Source organism: Poeciliopsis prolifica, unplaced genomic scaffold (genome assembly GCF_027474105.1).
Source record: "Poeciliopsis prolifica strain line A6 unplaced genomic scaffold, Auburn_PproV2 SCAFFOLD024, whole genome shotgun sequence".
In the NCBI taxonomy this organism is placed as follows: Eukaryota; Metazoa; Chordata; class Actinopteri; order Cyprinodontiformes; family Poeciliidae; genus Poeciliopsis; species Poeciliopsis prolifica.
The window spans coordinates 6,287,085-6,307,280 of NW_026562399.1; the positions used below are offsets into that span (position 1 = coordinate 6,287,085).

At 43.8% G+C, this 20,196-nt stretch overlaps 1 protein-coding gene across 4 annotated transcripts in view; it reads right to left on the minus strand.

The window, feature by feature from the left end:
- robo3 (roundabout, axon guidance receptor, homolog 3 (Drosophila)) overlaps positions 1–20,196 on the minus strand; it is a 157,525-nt gene that overhangs the window by 16,659 nt on the left and 120,670 nt on the right. For all 4 annotated transcript variants that reach the window (XM_055046880.1, XM_055046879.1, XM_055046878.1 and 1 more), the window contains exons 5-9: positions 18,469–18,607; positions 18,192–18,319; positions 9,062–9,186; positions 6,606–6,777; positions 3,270–3,475 (exon numbers count right to left, since the gene is read on the minus strand). In XM_055046880.1, coding sequence (XP_054902855.1) covers positions 3,270–3,475; positions 6,606–6,777; positions 9,062–9,186; positions 18,192–18,319; positions 18,469–18,607 — 770 coding nt within the window. The remainder of the gene's footprint in view (positions 1–3,269; positions 3,476–6,605; positions 6,778–9,061; positions 9,187–18,191; positions 18,320–18,468; positions 18,608–20,196) is intronic.

Genomic DNA, 20,196 nt, shown 5'->3' on the forward strand with positions numbered 1-20,196 from the left:
ACAGGTGCAATACTTTTTTTGGTACTGTAACATATGTGGCAAGACAGGAAGAAGCATCACAGGTCGAATTTAACAAATTGAGCAAATGAATGCGAATGGAAAACATTGCATACAACAGACTACTTTAGAAAGGCACTGTTGTTGACAACAAGCAACGAGCAATTAGTGTGTTTTCTGGTTACGGACCGCGTTCGGTGAGACGTTGGAGTAGAAGCATGTCCTTGATATTGAGATCTCTCACCAAAACACACAGACTCATGTTGAGGGAGGAGGTGTTTTGAATGTGTTATTAAGCAGTGGCTTGTTGGCCCTGCAGATGCTTCCCAGCTGTCCAGAGCGCTTTGTGTTTAAGTGGGGAAAGGCGGCCTCGTTGGGTTTAGCCATCAACTGTTACGGTCCTGTTTGTTCATCATTCTGCAAAGCAGAACCCACAAACACCATCAGCTTTCACTTACGAACTCGCAGGCAGTTTTCCTCCCACTGCAAACCTTATACATTATGCAGAATATGTGCGCAGCACAGCCCATCATGACTAATGAGTCAGTGATCACAGCCCTCTCTTCTCCTGGATCTGTGGGCCAGCTCATCAGTAACAGTGACAGAGGAATTACTCAGGTCTAAGTGGCTTGTCAGGCTGTCCTGCAGAACGGGGGACAGGTTATTCCCACTCCCCCTCTACACGGCAGATCCCTCGCTCTTCCTCCTTTCCTCCTCCCCCCTTTCCTCCTGAGGAGGAGCTGATGTTGAGTTGACCTGGGAGGCAGCCGATGGTGCGCCGTTCCCCGAAATGGGAAAAAGCAGATCCCCAGATGGTCGTGTTTGATCGGTGGTGGGCTGGCGGGGTGAGCTGCCAAGACACCTGACTGTGAACGAAGGCTGGCAGCCACGGGAGCTGAATGAAACAGATTGTAGGAAAATGGGAAGAAGCAACAGGAAAAGGAGGGAGGAGAGCTGAACAGGCCCACACTTGAGAACGAGCATGCGAAAATGCTTCTATTTAAGATTTTGTTCACACTTTTGGGGGGGCTTTTAGGTCTTCTACCCTCACTGTCCGGCTGCCAGCCCTCTGTTCTGCAGCTCATAGAGGCCTGGTCATATTATCAGCTCATCTTTTGTTGAGTGCAGAAGGAAAACCTGATTACGGCCAGTAAGATACGCGAAGCGGGGTTTAAAGACAACTTGTGAACACAATTTCCATCTGTAACCCAATCACTCCCCATCTTAATCTGTTTACTTGTCCCCCATGTAGAGCTTCTGGTTCTCCCCAGGCTTTGTTTGTCTTCCACACCTTGCATTACCGATCCCCATCCTGTACCCCATGCCAGCATTAACCATTTAACAACAACACACACACGCGCACACACACACACACACACTTGCGCTCAAACACACACAAACAATCCCAGTCTACCTTGGCACCAGTGTGAGGGAGAGCAGAAGTGTGTGTCTGGCAGAAGTCCCAGGATAATGGCATCTCGTCTTTGCCAGGGTACAAGGAGCAAACGCACCATCTGTCCCACTGCAGGGGCCATGATCCAATCAACTTATTTATACCCGCTATTTAAGGGGTAAATGTTGGGTTGATTTCATGGTTGTCTTTAGGTTTGTATCACATGCTGCTGTCTTTGACGGTTCCTACAGGCATCATAGGCATATTTGGACCAAATGAGGTACGCTTCTATTGAGTTCCAGCTAATGCACAGATGTCTAATATGTACAAAAAACAAGCATGCTTAAATTTGCTTGTTGTTATCGGCCATCAGACTTGGAGTCTAAAATCTCCTTGCTAGAGCTTCCTTCCAGATATTATGATATCACGCAGCGTAATATCAGTAAATATTGCCTCATAAAAGCAACAGCAGTATCAGACAATCATTTCAGCCCAAATTTTCATATTGGTGCACTTGTAGTGTTTTTAAATAAGCTAATAACGTGCCTACAAAGCGCCAACTAGAAATACATAGAACACGTTTTAGTGTTTTATAATTATTATTATTTCCAGCTGTTGCAAGACTTTTGTAATTTTCCACATCATAATTATGCCTTGTGTGTGTATCATACAAAATCTCAATAAAACACATTGGTGCATGTTGACTCTCTGATAAGTGGGTCCTTTTTGACCCGGTAAGATAATGGTTATGCAACCGAATGATAAAATTTTACGCAGCAAGAACTTATACAAATAATTCCATCCATCTTCTGACACCCTTGGACTCTGCAACATTGTGAATGGCAATAGTTGAGCATCAAAATATGAAATTCACCGGGGCGAATAACATAAAAGAATGAATGCTGTCTGCTTGTTTAATAGGTTTGCCGCCCTCTAGAGTAAATATCTGTTTTTAGGCAAACTTTGCTCCATCGTTCCTCCTTTGACATATTTCATGTTTGGTCGTGTAGGTTGTATATCCTCTAGGTCAACACGATTAACAAGAAATCCAGCTGACCTGCACCGGACACGGTCAAAATGTCTGCTGAGCTAGACTTTCTGTTTGGACTCAAATAAGAGGATCAGTGTCTGGAATGGACTCACGGGTAAACATTTGGTCTTTTATCTGAAACTTTCTTCTTTTTTTTCTTTTCTTTCTTTTCTTCCTCATCACATTGAATCAAATTCTGCAGCTGAGCTGTCAATCCGAAAGGATTTTGGAAACGGAGCACTCCCAGTACCTCTTCTCTCTACATGCCGAGTGAGATTATCGTACTAAAGAAAGCTGTGCTCAGACTCCCAGCTACTTCTGCCCCCGGTCCTCTCCTTTCAGTCGGCCTCCTGCCTGCCCTGCTCCTGCACCTCCTCTCTCCCCCCAACTCACTCAGTCACTCCTCGCTTGCACTGATGCATTGAGGATTTAATTACCAGTCTCAGAGATCGTTACTCATTGAGAACCCACAATCAATTAATGCGTGAGCCTCTTCCAAGCTCGTCAAGGCTGCAGTGACCTCAGGTGCTGCGTTGCACGCAGGAGGGAATTCTGGGCAGAATGGATTTAATTAGCAGAGAGTCAGATGGTGTTAACGACCGTTAATGGCCTTCCACGCTCATTATCATGGCGATCGCACGCCGTCGTTCTCCACCTCCTCTCTACTTTTAAACACACACCATAACGCTGTACAGGTCACAGACTCCGGTTCCACCAGGTGAAATATGTTCATGTTGTATATATTAAGTACATTACTCAGACCGTGGACACGGGTTATTAGGTTCGGGGCGTAACAGGATGAGATAAAAGTTTGAAGTGGGCAGCTGAGTGGGAGCGCTGCTGTCTCACCTGGAGGCGGGTGATCTGAAAGGTGCCGTTTTCCATCAGGCTGACTCGCCCGTCGTTTCCCAGAATCCTCTGGCCATCCTTCTCCCATTGAATGCTGGGGATGGGGTTGCCCAAGACGTGGCAGTGCAGCTGAGCGGTCGAACCGGGAGCCAGAGTGTGATTGCCTGGCCCCTGTCGGATGATGGGAGGGACCCTGTCTGAGGGAGCTGAAGGGACAGGAAACAGCAAAGCAATTCAAGAGTTAGAGACAAAATGCTAATGTCTAGTTTTTCTTTTTGGATTATTGACATCTATTTAAATTGTTGATTGGCATCGCATTCCCCCCCGGCCCCCCTCGTTGATATCTTTTCCAGTTTGGTCATCACATAGTCTGCAGTTTGAATGGACAATGTCTCACCGGAAAATCTGCTGGTGAGATGAATCGATCGATTCTAAGCTTGACCTGCCCTGATCGGCAACTGGTTGGTCCAAAACAAAAAACAGAGTCAACCTTTTTCTACTGAGCGAATGCAAGGTTCTGATAGGCAAAGTTGCATGGATCTCATTACTCGTAGAAAAGGCAGGGTTAGACTCAAAGTCAGCTATTTTCAGTATCAGTGAGATATGAGGTGGGACTCGACTGCGCAACACAGAACAATGAATATGTTACATGTACAACTGTGGAACTTTGACATGGCTGCAAAAATAAGTAAAACTGCAAATCAGGAACCCTATTTGCTGTTAAATTATTGAACAATTAGACATAAGAGCTGAACAACAGACACTTACTGTTACTTATATGTTACTTATGTTGTTCAATCATCAGATTGGCGCAAAGTGCTATTACGCCCATACGGCTTTCAAGTGTTTCAGAAATCCCTGATCAATCATGGAACTTAATTGAAAAAAATTTGTCTTCGGAAATGTCGATTGTGGACGCTGACATCAGCATTAGTGACGTATGTGCTGTTGTAGCATGCTTAGCATCAAGGTGCTATTTTAGAATTGAATAACTTTGCTGATAGGCTAGCTTCTTTTAGCATGACATGAACACAACAATAGTCTTTTCCAGCGTCCAGTCAGATTGTTTTCTGAAGCTTAAATTAACTCAAAACGGGCCAAGAGAAACCTGGATGTCGTCCATCCAGGTTGTTTGTCGATCCCACTTGTGCGTCAGATTTACTGACGTACAAGAAACGGACAAATACAAAGGTTCGGGTTGGAACTTTTGCATCAATATTTAAATTTGCATTAACATTTTTTAATGCCTTTATAGAGCAGTAAGAAGCTATTTATCTATTTATAAGGAGGGTGCACCTTTTGTTTCTCAATTGTGCTGCAGGAGAGTGAGAGAAAGCAAAACCTTCAACAGAAAGAAGAAAGATGGCTGAATAGAAAACAGTCAAGTTTCTTTTTTTCTATTTTTGTAGATTCTATTAGTCTGTGTCTATCAAACAACATGTTGAAACTGGAAATTGTTGTCAGCCTTTCTTGAATGTTCTTGTAATATAAGAACTTAAAATTACTAACACAAACTGCTACTTTTGTAATGCTACGATACAAGGTGAGCTTGGTAAAACCTATTTTAAAATAGCACATCCTGTTTTACAGACTGCAATCGTCTTCTACTATAAATAAGTTATGACCACTCACAGCTTGAAGGCTGGCGAAACAAGTATTTGGATACAGCTGAAATCCGTATCTGGCTTTGCTGAAAACCTCACAGACAAAGAGATCTGAAAATCATCTCCACTCATTACTGTCCAAAGACTAAAATCGAACCTTTCCTCTTTGGCTTCCACTTGTGTCTGTGTATTCTGCCAAGTGACACGTAAAATGTTCAAACTGAAGAACTTCTACTCCCGAAGGCTCTCGGGTCCAACCTATCTGGTGTTTTGCTCCATTTTTAAAATGCAAATCAATGGCATAGATTTTTTCTTTTTTTGTTTTTGTTTTTTTGTTTAATCAGGCAGGACAATGTTGCTTTACCTATGAGAGCAACAGACCCCTCTGCGCAATGCAGAACAATGAATATGTTACTTGTACAACTGTGGAACTTTGAAATTCTGTAAAAGTCACGCGCTTCAGGACTTTTACAGAAGTCCTGAAGCGCAATCCCTGCTGTATTTAACTTCTGCTGAATGCATGTGAAAATCGGTTTCTTAAAGCTATAAATTATGATCAATCTTTAAAACAAGTATGCCTCCTACTGTTTGGTACTCTATGTTTAGTTTGTCATCGGTGAACAGATCTGCTTGACGTCAAAGAATACTAGATTGTGTTTGCAATCCAAGCAAAACAGAGCAAAACATTTTGCAGTCATTTTGCTCTTCAGATGGACGCCAGTCATTTAAAATGAAACTGTGCCTGCAAGATAAACAAAAAACAGTTCACAGTTGTTTATATATATAATTGTCTTCCAGAGACCAACCTATAGCTCAAGAACCTTTTTTGGACAGTCGTACTGTAGGCAATACGCGCGCCTTTCTAATATAAAACTGCAGCTACTATCCATGAAGATTGTAAATAGATTTCCTAAAGAGGAAGCTGGCTGGACGCTTCAATAAGTTCTGGGACATAAAAGCCAGACTCGTTCACCCGACTGACTGCAGTTTCCACCCAAAAGCCTTTTTTGTCAAACATAAAAACTGAAGCAGAAGTGGAATGAGAAAGCAGAGCCACACCAGACCGGCTCAGCGGCATAAATTCCCCCAAGTGTTGCAGGGCGAGTTAAAGACTGTGTCTAATGTGTTTTGCATGGAGGTAAGTCATGCTTTCATAGCCGCTGACGCGCAGTCACTGTGCAAAATTAGAGCACCTACTTCACACTGCGTTTAACATTCGCTTAAAGACGTGGACCACAACATCATTAGCATTCTGTGCCGAGTCGAGATCCGATATCATCAGCTAACTGGAGTCAAACTGGAAATGTGAAAAGTCAACAGAGGGCTTGCTGGGGAGTGGAGGAGGGGGTTACTGCAGATGGAGCTGAACAAAATCCCAGCTGATTGGGAGCGATGCAGAGAGGGAAGCATATGTTGCAGTCGAGTTATTTGCATAAAACTATCAGCAGTTGTCCCCTTTGATTACATCAGATTAGAGAAGAGATTGGAGAAGGAGGATATTTTCTGTGGAGATGGATATGAGAGTGTTTTTCATAATTCAGGAAGCTAATTTTAACGTCGTAGCGTGTGTAAACTGTAAATAAAACAAAAAATTAAAAAAACCTGAACACAAGCCTGCTGTGAAAGTGCGGGAAAAAAAAAAAAAAAACAAGGGAGGAATCAAAGCATAATTTCATTGAAAATGCAGCAAACTTCCGACTCTTAATACGAGTCGCTCTGTGCTCGGACTCACCACTTTCCACCTCCAGCAGGGCTTTCGTGAGGATGCTGCCGGCCACGCTGATGGCCTGGCAGATGTAGTAGCCAGAGTCTTCCACTTGCACGTCGGCGATGGTGAGCTCGCCGCTCAGAGACACAGAGAAACGACTTGCCTGAGAAGGCTCCTGGATGGGGAACAGCAGGATCTGGAGCAGAAGAACAAGCGGCGGCGTTCCTTGTGTCAAACGGTCGGCACTTACAAAAAGGATCTCTGGCTGGTGCCTGTCGACTAACAGAATGGTGTAAAGACACACCAGGAATTCAAATAACAACAGTGTTTCTCCTCTCGTTCTGTTAGAAGGGCTATAAAAACTCATCTTAAAATCATACTTGCACAGGAAAATGTCAGTCTAATTTCAGATGTCTGTCCGTATTAAAATTAGGGTAATTTGCAGAACTACAGCAGAAACATTTTGGGTCATGTGATCAACAACAGGATGTTACTACTGCCGAAAAAGACAAAGAAAACAACAGGAAGTGGTAGGAGAATGATGCGGCAGAATGTGTTTTTTTTTTTTTTAATGACTTATCACATGAACAAACATGTCCACATGTGATTTCAATTGTGTTTCCTAATTAATGTTTGTGCCGTTTCCTAATCAAAATGTGCTTTTTCAACGTCATTGGATTATGTAATATGTTTTGGAAAAGCATGTCATGTATCTGCACCATGATAAAACAGCGAGGTGGTTTTTGGTGATCTTCCATCACCCCCGACAGACACGTTCTCAACATTTCTGGAAAATATGAAGTAAGTTAATGAAAGGTTCTGGAAAGTAATAAAAAAAAAAAAGTTCTTCAAGAACAACCAAACTTTTCTTGAATTAAATTCAGTTTAATCGAATGCAAGTGGAAGCTCACGAAGACTAAAACGAGACTGAAAATTGCTTTCACAATGCACATTATGCACGTAGTTAAGTATAATTTTCTATACAACCAGATGTTTTTCAGATGTGCTGCGCTCAGTGTGGATCGCGGCGAAACCTGGTCAGCAGCGTCCGAGGTGAGCAAGGCTGAGCCGCCACAGGCCGCTTCAACGTGACGTGCAAACGCCACTCCAGACTCCAGAACCCTCTCCAACCTCATTCCCAGCACGCTTCCCACATACTCTCTCTCTCTCTCCTCCCCGTTCTTTCCTCCTTATGCTTTCTCCTCTTTATCTCTGTCCTCCACACCTTCTCTCCCACACACATTTTTCAGGCCTCCTCCAATCTCGTCCGCCCTCCCCTATAATCTATACCTGGAAGCCACACTGCGGGCTCCCACGCACTCTCGCTCTCGTCGTCTCTGAGCATTCCAACAGGCTGCAACGCTTATCACACTCTCACCCATTCAAACACACACACACACACACACGCATATATGCTTCTGAAGACATGCAGGCCTGTGCAGACTCACGCTTTGGTGAACAATGCACCGGGCGGATGATGAGAAGGCGAAGTGTGTGCGCGCCGTGTGTGAGTTAGAGTGGCTCTAATCTGCGGCAGGTAGCTACAGACGACGAGAGGCAGAGAGGAACCGGAGTGTGTCGAGTGGTCTGGGTTTCGGGAAAACCGTCCTGCGACAGGGGTTTAATTAAATGCGCCTCACAGATTTTTTATTTTTATTATCCGTTTTTCTTTGTTTTAGTCGGACTTGAATGTTTGAAATCGTCAAATAATTTTAATATCACACAAATATGAGTTCAGGATAAGAAAAGCGCAGCGTTCAAACGATGGTAATATTTTACTAAAGAAAGCAAAGGTGCCCAAAACACTCTGGTTATATGTGGAAAAAGTCAACACTGCCAGACCGTCAGAACCAAGAACTCACCTTTCTGGCAGCATGAAGAAGCTAAAAGATGTATATCAACGAAATAACATCAATGCACTGAAAAAAGTAGACATATGAGCTCAACGACAGTTTTTAATCTGTTAAAACTATATACATATAATATTAATATCCATCCAAGACATCTACATACTTGAATGGGATTTGAAAACAGGACATTGCTGCTGCAGGTTAACCAGCTGTGCCAGCATGCAGCCATTGATGGATTAAAAATTCAGTTTCTTCCGCTGAGGATTGTCATGCCCCGAATAAAAGCCATTCTTTTATTCGTAAATAAAAGAATGGCTTTTATTTACGTACAGCGTAAATAAAAGACGACTCCAGAGTTGTTCCACAATTCACGGCTGGCTCTTTGTTGGGTTTTTATAGAACCTGCATCAGCCCAGATCTCGCAGTAAGGCCCCTTTGTAGCTCAGATCGGTGACGTACAATCACCGATCTGAGCTCCGTTAACGGCCGCCCGCCTCTCTGCTGCTCAGACTCAGTCTCCATGCAGCTCCAGTCAGTCTCATTGTGCCGGAGAGCTCCTGCTAAATGCCTCAGAGGGCAGATTTATTCAGAACAGAAGGGGTTGTAGTGTCCTAACAGGCACGTTCTCACCTGGCTGCCTTCTTTTTGCCAGAAGACTGCAGGCGGAGGGTTCCCCTTAGTGCCACAGAGGAAGGTCACGGTCCGACCCGGAGCTGTGATCTGGTCCCTCGGCCGGACGACGATCTGAGGAGGAACTGCGGGGAAAGAAACACAGACAGAAGGGCAAATTTAAGAGCGGAAATCTTTCCCTGGTGTCATATCAACAATCTGCATGTCATATTTATATCCCAGCAGTGAGGCTGAGTGGATGAGCTGACGACTATTAACTGACAACTCTGTCACACAGGAAGAGCACAGACTGTCAGAGTCAACACAAGAGGAACAAAACTGCCACCCAGAACCCAGCACCATGCTTGCTGGACTGCCAGGGACTGGCTTGGTGTAGTTCTTCTGCTACAGTTCACGAACCAATTCAAAATGAAAAAAAAAAAAATCCAACTGATTCAAGTCATCCTGGACGATGCAACAAATAAAATAAGAATTTAAAAAGCTCAAACTTTGTAGATTTGTGCAGGTGTTTGCATCACGGTTATTCCGTCTCATTGCTGCTAAACCCATAACATAAAGAATTAGCACGGTTATTTCAGTTACTTCAATGGAAGAGAACTTCAGCAAGGACAAAGCCTCAACGCAATCAGGAACTTTTGAAAACTTTTAACGGAGTCTGGTAAAAAGTTCACCCCTGAGCCCATTGTTTTGTACAGTACTGACTGTGGTGAATTACAGGTACGACTAAATCAGACCGAATGTGATTGAATCTGCCCGTACGATTTAATCACACAGACAAATTTAAAGACAAGATTGTATTGTGATGAACCCAAGTCATCAACTCGCATATTGGTATGTATTTCAATCCGATTTTGATCCGTTTGTGCCGTGAAGCCTATTTTATGCTGCGCAGGAACTGAAATGCTGAAATGACTGACTGGATATTTTCTGCCGACAGGGGACGACGCTGTTCGTATTCACGGCTCCGCCTGCGAGCCACGATTTAGCCTCTGCTGCGGAAAAGTGAAAAGACGAGCTCAGGCGTCCCGGCGTCTGAATCCGGGTTTGTGGGTCACCTCTGCGATGAGGCTAATCAGACGTCTTTGAACTGGTGTCAGGCAGGAGGAGAAAAGGGGGCTGCAGATAAATGGCAGGCGTTCTCACTTTTTTTCTCCTGCTTGCATGTAAAGGTGTGTGTGCGCTCACATGCACAAAGACACACACACACACACACACCTCTTTGATTTGTATTGATTCTGTAGCAAAGTGACAGGCCTTCCTCCGCAGAGGGGGTGTGAATGCATAATGATGCCCTCCAACAGTCCTAATTGATTTCTCATCTTCCCACCTGATCTCCTGCTTCTCTTTCATTCTCACCCTCGATTAGCATAGAAGCGCACAGAAAGCTTGGACGACAGGAAGGAGGAGAGCCATTCAGCAGTAGAATGTGCAGTCAGAGTCTTGGGGAGAGAACAAACACGTTCCCGCTGCTAGCTTCTTATTTGGACGGGTAATTTGGAAAAAGAGAACCACTCTTAATTGCGGGACCGAAACTCCCGAGTCCCAAATGTTTGCAGATGAAGCAAACATGAAACGGCGTTTTCTTCAAACGCCCCATTCCAGCGATTGATGTTCAAAGAGGAGAAAACCAAAAACATGAGCGGGGCCACATCACTGACCCACAAAAGTTGGGCTTTTGCCTTTGATTGTTCCTTCAGTGTGTTCAAACTATGTGCAAAATCGGGCTGGCGTGAGGTAAGCCCGATATGGCCGCTCTTCCTCTTCCCATCTGCACATTTCAGAGAGATGGAGGGGCTGGGAGGGAAGGGGGGGGGCACAGTTTGGAAAACCAGAATAGTCAAAATTTTGCCTTTCATTAGAACAATAAATGGGAAAAAGAAAGAAAAATAAAAAGTCAGGAAGCCGGCAAGTGCTCAAGGCAGATTGATGTAAAGAATTAAGATTTTCTATCACCAACTTGCTTATTCTCCTCGATTACTCTCAGGCACAAACCAGACACAAATTTTAGGACTCAACCTGGAGGCTACAGGCGGGGACCCATGTGTCCAGAGGGGCATAAATCCCAGATCAGCAGCAGGGGGGGGCATTGCTTGGCTGAGCTGGTGAGGGTCATGTCCTGGGGTCAAAAAGACAGCTCCCTGTTGACCCTAAAGGTCCCCGTTGGCTTCATGTGGACATGAGAAAGTGATCTCGCCTTCACTCCCTCACTAATTCAGCGACCAGCTTCCTGTACAGCCTGATGCAAAGCTCTGAAATATTAAAGAAATGCAGAGTAATACCCATTCCTTATGGAAATCATCTCCAGGCTACTTCATACGCCTATAGATGTACATGTGTATGAAAAAGCAACAGAAGAACATTAAAGCTCTGGGCTTTGAAGGCCATTTAAGGAAAACCTCCACAAAAAAAATAACATAAAAATAAGCATTTCTTTCTCCTTCATACAAAACTACACTTTGTCGAACATTTAAAGACGGTGCAGAATTAACACGCTGCTCTGGCTGCACCGCACAGTGCCTGTCTGCAGAATGACAATGTTTGATTGGAGGAGGCAGGCTGGCGCGTCGCCGGAGGCTCCAATAAATAATTAGCAATAATGGGTGCACTCGGCACGACACTGTGCCTCAGATTTAGGGCAGCGAGGAACATTAGCATCCGCACTTGGGACTGGAAAGGGGGAGGATATAGATCGCAAACAGAGTCGCTGAAATATACATGACAGGAATCAGCAAACATTGTCTGCGTGTCACTTGTGGAGTTATTTAAGAGTCAGCCCTGCAGGCTCTTCGGTGCACCAGTGGCTCCTCTTCAGCAGGCTCCTATCGAGGACGGCGAAATTACTGTTATGCAAAATAACACATGAAATATCAGCTCCGTGTCAGCCAAGCGAGTGCTAAATGCAAAGGGAGAGACAAAGAAAAGCGTTTTGATTGAGTCGGGAGGCTTGTTTTTTTTTTTTTTTAGAAAAGCCCCGTTGCCACAATTGTCGAACATGTGGAGGGGCTGTCACGCCAAGAGTGAGGCGAAAAATAGACATGGGCTGCATGTTGGATTTCCACAGCATTCCAGACAAGAACTGTCAGTTCAAGAGAGGGAAACCTGGTTGGAGCGGGAATCTCTCGGTTACTTTGAAACGTCTGCGTTTCAGGCACATACGCACCAAATCCCGGTCTAACTCCAGAACAGTTACGAAAATAGTCGGTGGGCCACTGCTGTAATTATGTTGTTGTTGTTTTTTGTTTTTTGTTCTGGAAAAAGAAAAGAAATAAATTGTTGTCAAATGTTCAAGTTTAAATACTTGGTTAGGGCTGGATTTAAAAGAACAGCTTCGTGTTGAACTTTTTAGATGCTAAACAGCTACATGGTGATCTGAATGATCATGATGTTGGAGCTGCTCCCTGCTGTTTCTGCAAAAAAAAGAATAAAACATGAAGTCGACATCCAAAGGTAACCTAATCCTCAGAGCAGAGGTAGACTTACGGTGTGGGCTATTGGTGACCAAAACCGGAACCTTTATCATATTTTCAGCTGCTGTATCTCGCTTTCACATTGCAGGATGTCAAATGAGTCAAACCTTTTTCAAAAACCTGTTCCACCTGTTGGTCTGTACCGAGAACCGCCGAAGGAAACGACATGAAAACCTTTGAGGTGCAACTTTGTTCTTCACAAAATATTAACAAAAATGTAATGGTTTATTTTAATTATGCAGAAATGCACAACCAGTTTCAGCTGTGTCAGTGGAAGACCAAGGTGTGTCTATTAAGACACTAGTCCTCACATTGCTGTGATCAAGCTCGCGTATGCGCTAATAAATGTGCTACTGGCAAAGAAACAACTTCCTTCTCCAGGAAAACTGTTTATCTACAGTCATTAGTGACCACGGTAACTGGCCTTGGGTATTTATGGTAGTCTTTCTTGTGGGGAACCACATAGAACAAAAGAGAGGGTCTGAGCAGCACATACACATGTGAGATTGCAGCACTAAGAATCTAATTCTGATTCTGATTGGTTGTTTCTGACCTAATGGTTTATTTCTGCAGATGCCTCTGGGGATGGCAGAGGAGATGTTTACAGATCATATGTCTAGTATTACACTGTCACAGCAACTTTTCAAAAGGTTCTCATATCATTCTGACTTTTTGAGACTAAAATAAGAACACAGTTATCAGAGAACACAATTACTGTCCTGTTCTGTCTGGAAACCCAGAGCGACGCAAGAATAAAGACTGACCAGATGGTCCTGTCTGCAGACCGGTCACTGTAAGTTGTTAACTTGTAAGATGTCATTAATCCTAAAATCTACAATCATTGGGAGTCTAATCTTCCCTGATCCAGGCCACGCAACAGATTCTGAAATACCACAACAATTTTCCAAGCTTTCGTGGAACGAAGTCGGGACCAGCTGAGCCTTTCAGCTCAGCCACCGGTTTGATCAACACAGGCCCGTCGTAAACAAACCGAGGCAGGGAAGCGTTTCGGGCTCAGCTGTTCGCCACCTACCGAGCGCCGCTCAGAGATCAGAGAGGGAGTTTGTTCCAACGCTGCTGCATGAACTCGCCGTGTTGTTCAATCACACAGCAAAAGACAGACAAAGTGATCACAAGCCAAGGATGTTACCCCCATCTCTCCCGGCTCCCCCTTTCTCCTTCGCATGCATTACATATCATTTGCAGACACATGGCTAAACACACACACACACAAACACACACACACACACACGCACGCACGCTTCCAGCAGGAGCTCCTTCGGGGGCTTAGATGTGACAGGCAGCTGTCAGAGTCCCAGACACTGTTTCACACATGTTGCCTCCAACAAACACTCCCCGACACTACGACGACCCCTGCTTCCTCATAACACCCCCCCCACCCCCCACCCTGCTCTTACATTAAAACATTATTTCTTCCCTCAGACTGTTTTCACTCCCAAATGAAGAAAGACTGAGTAGTTGGTTATTTCCATGGAGTTATGCGTTGCAGTCAGGCTATAATTCACCGGAGCTTACACTTAATTGGAAGGTTTTTTTTTGGCCCCGAGCCGCAACTTATTCATCCAGCATCGATAAAGGGACTCAAAGAATGATGACGCTTTAAATAGCCCAAGACAAAAGCAACAGAAGCAGGGCTTTGATTATTTTCTAAAGTCGCAGCACCTTGGGGAAAATAGAAGAACAACACTCTGAGAAAGAACAATTCAAAGCCTCGCTGGTCGTCTTCAACATCTGTGTGGTCTTGCTTGAAAATAAAATGTCCTTTTCAGATTTAGGCGAGTAAGAGCTCTCTGAAAGACGAACCGATCAAATACAAACGCGCGAAAGCTCAGACCTGAAGGTTACAATGGAGTCCGTCTCGTTTTCTCTCTCGCTCTGTGAGCATTGGGATCTCTCTGGACGCACACGGTTTCAATCGAGAGTAGGATCAGAGGATTCATTTGGATCACGGACTGAACCGACGCTTCTGCGTTGCCTGGACACGCGTGTGTTCACAGTCGGCGTGCTATTCCGTATGTCGTTTACGATCCTGGAGGTAAAGTTCAACTCGGGTTATGAGAGCATCTGTCAGGCAGAAGATTTTTGGGCGGGGAAACTAAATCCTAAAATTTAAGCATTCAGCTGTCTCTCTAGCATTCTCCTGTCATCTGCTCCTTGAAGCCAGATTGGCAGAGAAGTTGAACAAAATCGCCTCAGTCAGATATCAGACAGCATGCAATAACTCATATTAGTCACAGTGCATTACAAATCAACAAGTGGAAAACAGAGAAGATGCAACATTCTCCATATATTTGTCCTGCCTAAAATCTCCCAAAACCTTTCAAGCATTACCCTCCGCTTGTTGCCATCACAAAATGTGTCACAAAAATAAAACAGACAGACATAAGATATAAGTGATATAAGCAGCAGGCTTATGGGAGAACGCGTCATGCTCTGATCAAACCAAACTTGAACTTTTTGGCCACAATCTAAGATTTGTTTGACACATGGCAACGAGAATCGACCATCCTGCCCACAGACTGTCACTTCCAACCTTCCACAGTGACTTTGAGTTCGCTGGGATTTTCTGCACAAGGTTCACACTTAATTGCATCACTTACCCAAGAATTTAAATGTGTTAATAGCTGGAAATCTTTATTTCACCTCATCTCTTCTGACAGGCAAAACGGGTTTCATTTGAAACCTTTTTTTTTTGTTTTGTTTTTTTTTACCCCCCTTGAACAGACACATTAATGTTAAGGGCATTTCCTGAAAAACAGCACGACGCCACTGTTTATATAGTCTGGACAGCAGCCGACTGAAAGCCTCTGCCTCAGTTTAAGCTCCTGACCTCAATTGCATGTTTGCCTTCAAGGAATGCAAACAGGAAGCTCCACACACCAGAACACGCAGGAGTTAAAACCAGATCTACTTTTTCTCTCGCCAGCCGGCTGAGATCTACCTCATGACACGAAGACTTAAAAACTGCAAACTGAACTCCACTGACTTATTTTCTATGCGGATATGCATCGGTTATAGCAGAAATAATGACGTGATAGAAAACCTGACGCACGACTCTTTACCGTAGAAGAATCTCGGACATCCCGTTTTGCAGACACACCTGGCGCACATTCATCTTCTTCCATGTAGATGCATTTCAATCCAGAGAGCAAATTGAATTCTCCGGGTACGTAGGATTAATCGGAATTAAACTGCAGCCGCGTCGCCTCCTTTTAATTCATTTGGCAACGGCTGAAGGTTTGGATTCTAAATGAAAGTTCCCTGGTATTAATGGAGGCCCCCGCTTCTTCCTTCCCTAGGTGCAGTCGCTCGATGACGCAGCACGAGAGCGGTGGAGATAAAAAGCCTTCCTTCCTGATCACAGAAGTGCGTCACCGCTAATTGATTATCCTTTTATGATTTCAGGAAGACGAGCGTCTGCGTTAGTGGCTGCCGTCTGAAACATGGCAACCTGAGAGGATCGCTCGCGCACACAAACAAGTGACGGAATGAAATGGAATACTTACGTGAGCGTCCAACTGCGATGGAGTGATGTGAGAGGAGGCGATGGGGGTGGAGGAGGGGGAGGGAGAGAACATTGAATGAAATGAGAACTTTCACACCCATCGCTCCTGACTCGCGCCCAGCTCATTAGAAACTCAAGAATTCGATATATTTTCATGTAACCGCAACCCTCTTCAGTGAGGAAGAGTCTGCCGGGGGGGGGGGAAGAAGATTAAAAGTGAGTTATTTTTACCATAAGTAAGTGGAGACATAATTCATACAGTTTGAAAGAAACTTTTCTGCAAAAGTAGAACAAATATGTTCCTATGACAGATTTGATCTGTTTTTGCAAGAGAGAGTGAGAATTACAGCAGATAACAGGAAGGCTAAACATAGCATAGCCAAGTTTTTTTTATTTTTTTTTTGTCAGACTATTGTAGATCAGATAAGTGGACAATATTTATTTTTCGTGTAGGTATAAACCAATTGATGATCTGCAATCTCCCAAACTTAAGGAAATTGATGCAGATTTATCCATCCATCTATCCATGGACGCTGTATGACAGTAACAAGCAAATTTATTGAGTTAAAAGTTGAAACGATTATCGACGTGACCGAACTTAAAACAATGACTCTAGTAAAGCTGAACAGCTAATCCTAAAAGAAAGAAACAGGGGAACAGGTAGTAGGATGAGTGATGATTCAAATGAAGACACAGGTGGAGATAAGAGGAGACATTCTGATCGGTGGTTTCACTCTGTGTGCGTTCATTTGCGTTCTGTGTGTGTGAGGGGGCGAGTTCCCTCTTGCACCCAATGCTCCCAGCTACAACAATCAACCCACAATCAATTTCCATTTGCCTAAAAGCAGCTGCTGGGAAACGTCTGCTAGTTAAATGTTCACTTCTGCACCAGTGTGTGTTTCGGCACTGCTCTGATTGTCAAAGCATTCTTGAAGTTATCATAATGGAGTGTATTGACATGTCTATCAGTCCGTTCTGTGGGTAGAGGCTGGTGTCTGTACCGAGTAAAAAAAAAAAAAAACACTAAATATTCTCTTTTATCATAGCAAATGACAGATTCCTCATCCGCTCGCTTCTCTTCAAGGGACCGCCTTTATTCTCAGGCAATTTCGCTGCTTTTTGATCTTAGTTGTTTCTCCACAGGGATGTCGAGTCGAGGCTTGAAAGAACCTTAAAATCCATTTTTTTTCCTCTTTATCTCCCTTTCAGCCGAACTTAACAATGCGTAACCAGTGAAATAACGTAGGGTGTTTTCATTGGCGACTTGCTATTAACTTAACTTTGAACATGTTTGCAACTTGACAGACTGAAACACTGCTTTGCAAGGCTTTTAAGAATTCATAACAAAATGATCAAAACGATCAGTTTATTCGCGATGTCCGATTGGCCAGCTGCTTGAGAAGATTTTCCAACTAACAACTGCGGTGATGTTTTTACGAAAGAGAAACACGGTGAATTGGAAACTGGCGGAACACCCATCTGGCTTTCAAAAGCAAAGCTGGGTTCTGTTATTGCCGTGAAGTCCATTCAAGCTGAATGGACTCGTCACACAAAGTCAGTACAGACTGAGCAATTTGGTCACAATTACAAAAAGCGGGCGTGAAGGCGCGACCTTCAAATGAATGAAAGCCGTCTGCCAAACATGGGGCAAACAACCATTTACACACACGCACACACGCTTAATGACAACTAAAAGAGACCAATTGACCTAAAAATCATGTTTTTCAAATTCTGCCAAGAAGAACACTCCAGTATTCAGTGTTTTTTTTTTTTTGCCGATGCCTGCAAAAAACATACGTTTGTGGTGCAACTTGCTGAGGGACATTTACGAAAGCTTAGTGCAAGTGTATCGTATCTATATTTTGGGGCCTGAAAGTAGAATTTTGACCCATTTTGAAGTAGATCATATTGTGCTCTCAGCTCTATATTAAAGAAACCACTGATGCTGTATGATAGTAAACTTCTGTCCCGGGAAAAAGAGCCATGTATGCAGGTTTTTAATGTCATTATGTGGACATTCAAGCCCACAATGACTGAGTGTAAACTTTCATTTAGAACTTCCTCTTATGTTATAGGTTGGCATGTTCTTTTTTTGTGCTTGTCAAAGAAATCCAGCAGTATGTGCATGGGTCTTTACCGTGTACGTGGAGGGTCCCAGAGGCCTCCGCTTTGCCCACGCTGTTCTCTGAAACACAGGTGTAGGTGCCCTCATCCTCGGCTCGCACCTGGCTCAGACGGAGGCTGTTGTCGCCGCGGATCTCAAACCTGCAGAGACACACCAACACCAGGATGACTGCCCAGGAAATCCAAGTGAAAAGTTGCCTGCAAGCGTGAGCTTCCCTTCATGCATTCATACATAATATCTGAATGCGAGATGAGTTTTTGAAGTGCTGGTGTTGTGTTTTTCTTTGTACCTGCCCCGGGGCAACTCTCCCTCTTCCCTCCGCCAGCGGACAGTCGGGGTGGGATCTCCATGTACCTCGCAGAAGAACTCCACCGTGTCATCGGCCAACACCACCTGGTTCACTGGTTGTTTGGTGAAGACAGGCCTCTCTGAAATCAGACAGCTGCTTAGATCTGCTGCACCCGGACTTGGTGGTGATAAACCCAAACACTTCAATGAAAACGTATTCTGCAGGAATATAGTCTCTGCTGAATAACATAGTAAGTTTTTTTTTTAAATATTATTTTTCTGAGTCTCAAATCCTCAATACTTCTCGAGGAAACAAAACATCTAAAATGGTTCCTGCGATTAGTCATTGGCGCCAGAGCAAAATTTGTGAATGTCCTTATAAATTAAAGGTCGTTGTTCTCAGCAGACTGTAATAGATTGTTTCGTATCCAGGGCGCGCGCCGTTTGTGGCCCATCGACTGGTGAGGAGAAGCAACAGCTCCCCTGTGATCCTGTAATGACTACACATGTAAAGAAAAAAAAGATCCGTGCAATTTGCCAACAATTTTAAACGGAAAATAAAGTTCGTTATCTCAACAGAGAACCTGACATTCGAGCATTTGTGGAGAACAGAAGTGGAGCCAGCAGGCATTTAAACCCCTGCATGCCTGGTTGGACTCAGACGTGGGAGATGCAAGAGAATTTCAGGGGATGAGAACTTAAGTGGGAACTGTGGTGGGGAAACAAGCAGGTTCATGCAAACAGTTCCCCGCTGACATTTTGTACACAGATGGAATTATTTATCACAACCCACTGCACAACCCATGATAACCAATGCTGTGTGAGCCGTGTGAGTAGAAGAAGAGTCTGGGAAGTCAATATGCAACCTGATTAGGTTTTAATCGGTTTTATTCTTCAAGTTTGTGCACACCGAGAATGAATTTGACCCCAGTTCAGCTTTACCGTCAATGAATACATTTAAAATAAACATATATTTATTTTAAAAATAAATAAATAAAAATGATTCTTTTTTTTCTATCTTGTAAACATCCAGTGTTTTTTTGTTTGTTTTTTTCTTACATTAGAGGAAGATGAGGTTGAATCTATGGCTGCTGGTTCGTGCAAAAGCGCTCGGTAGCACCGACATGGAGGGAGTAGTTGAAAAAGTTTGTGTCCTGGATGTGTGGGGTCTGCAGACGTGTTAGCTGTCCCCATTCCTGACGCCAACGATGCTGGACTTGAAGAATTCTTGAGTTTTTCGCCATCATAACATCAGTGAGCACATCATGACGTGTTCAATGGATTGTGCAGCAGCATACATAAACAATGACTTTACATGTGTGGTCTATATCACATATGTCCCAAATCGAATGGATTTCTTAAATATGAAGCAAGAATCAATGACAAATCGCTATCAGCTATTTTTCTAATAATTGTACCATCATCCTCCGATTATTTTGAAGGCATTTGACTCTTAGGGGAAACAACACATCTAAGTGAAGATTCTATGACCTGTTAGTCTCTTGAATCCATTAGGTTTATATTAAATACACCTAATGAGACATATGCACCCTGCAAGCTCTCATAACGATCATGATTGCTGTGAAAAAAAATTGTGACAGCCTGGAAAACACAAAAGTGTTACTGTTGCAATAAAGTGTATGAGGAGAACAGTGGCTGGTTATGTGTTCTCCACGATCGATATACATTGTGAGAAAGCTGCAGTCCCACTGAGCCGAAAGTCAGACAG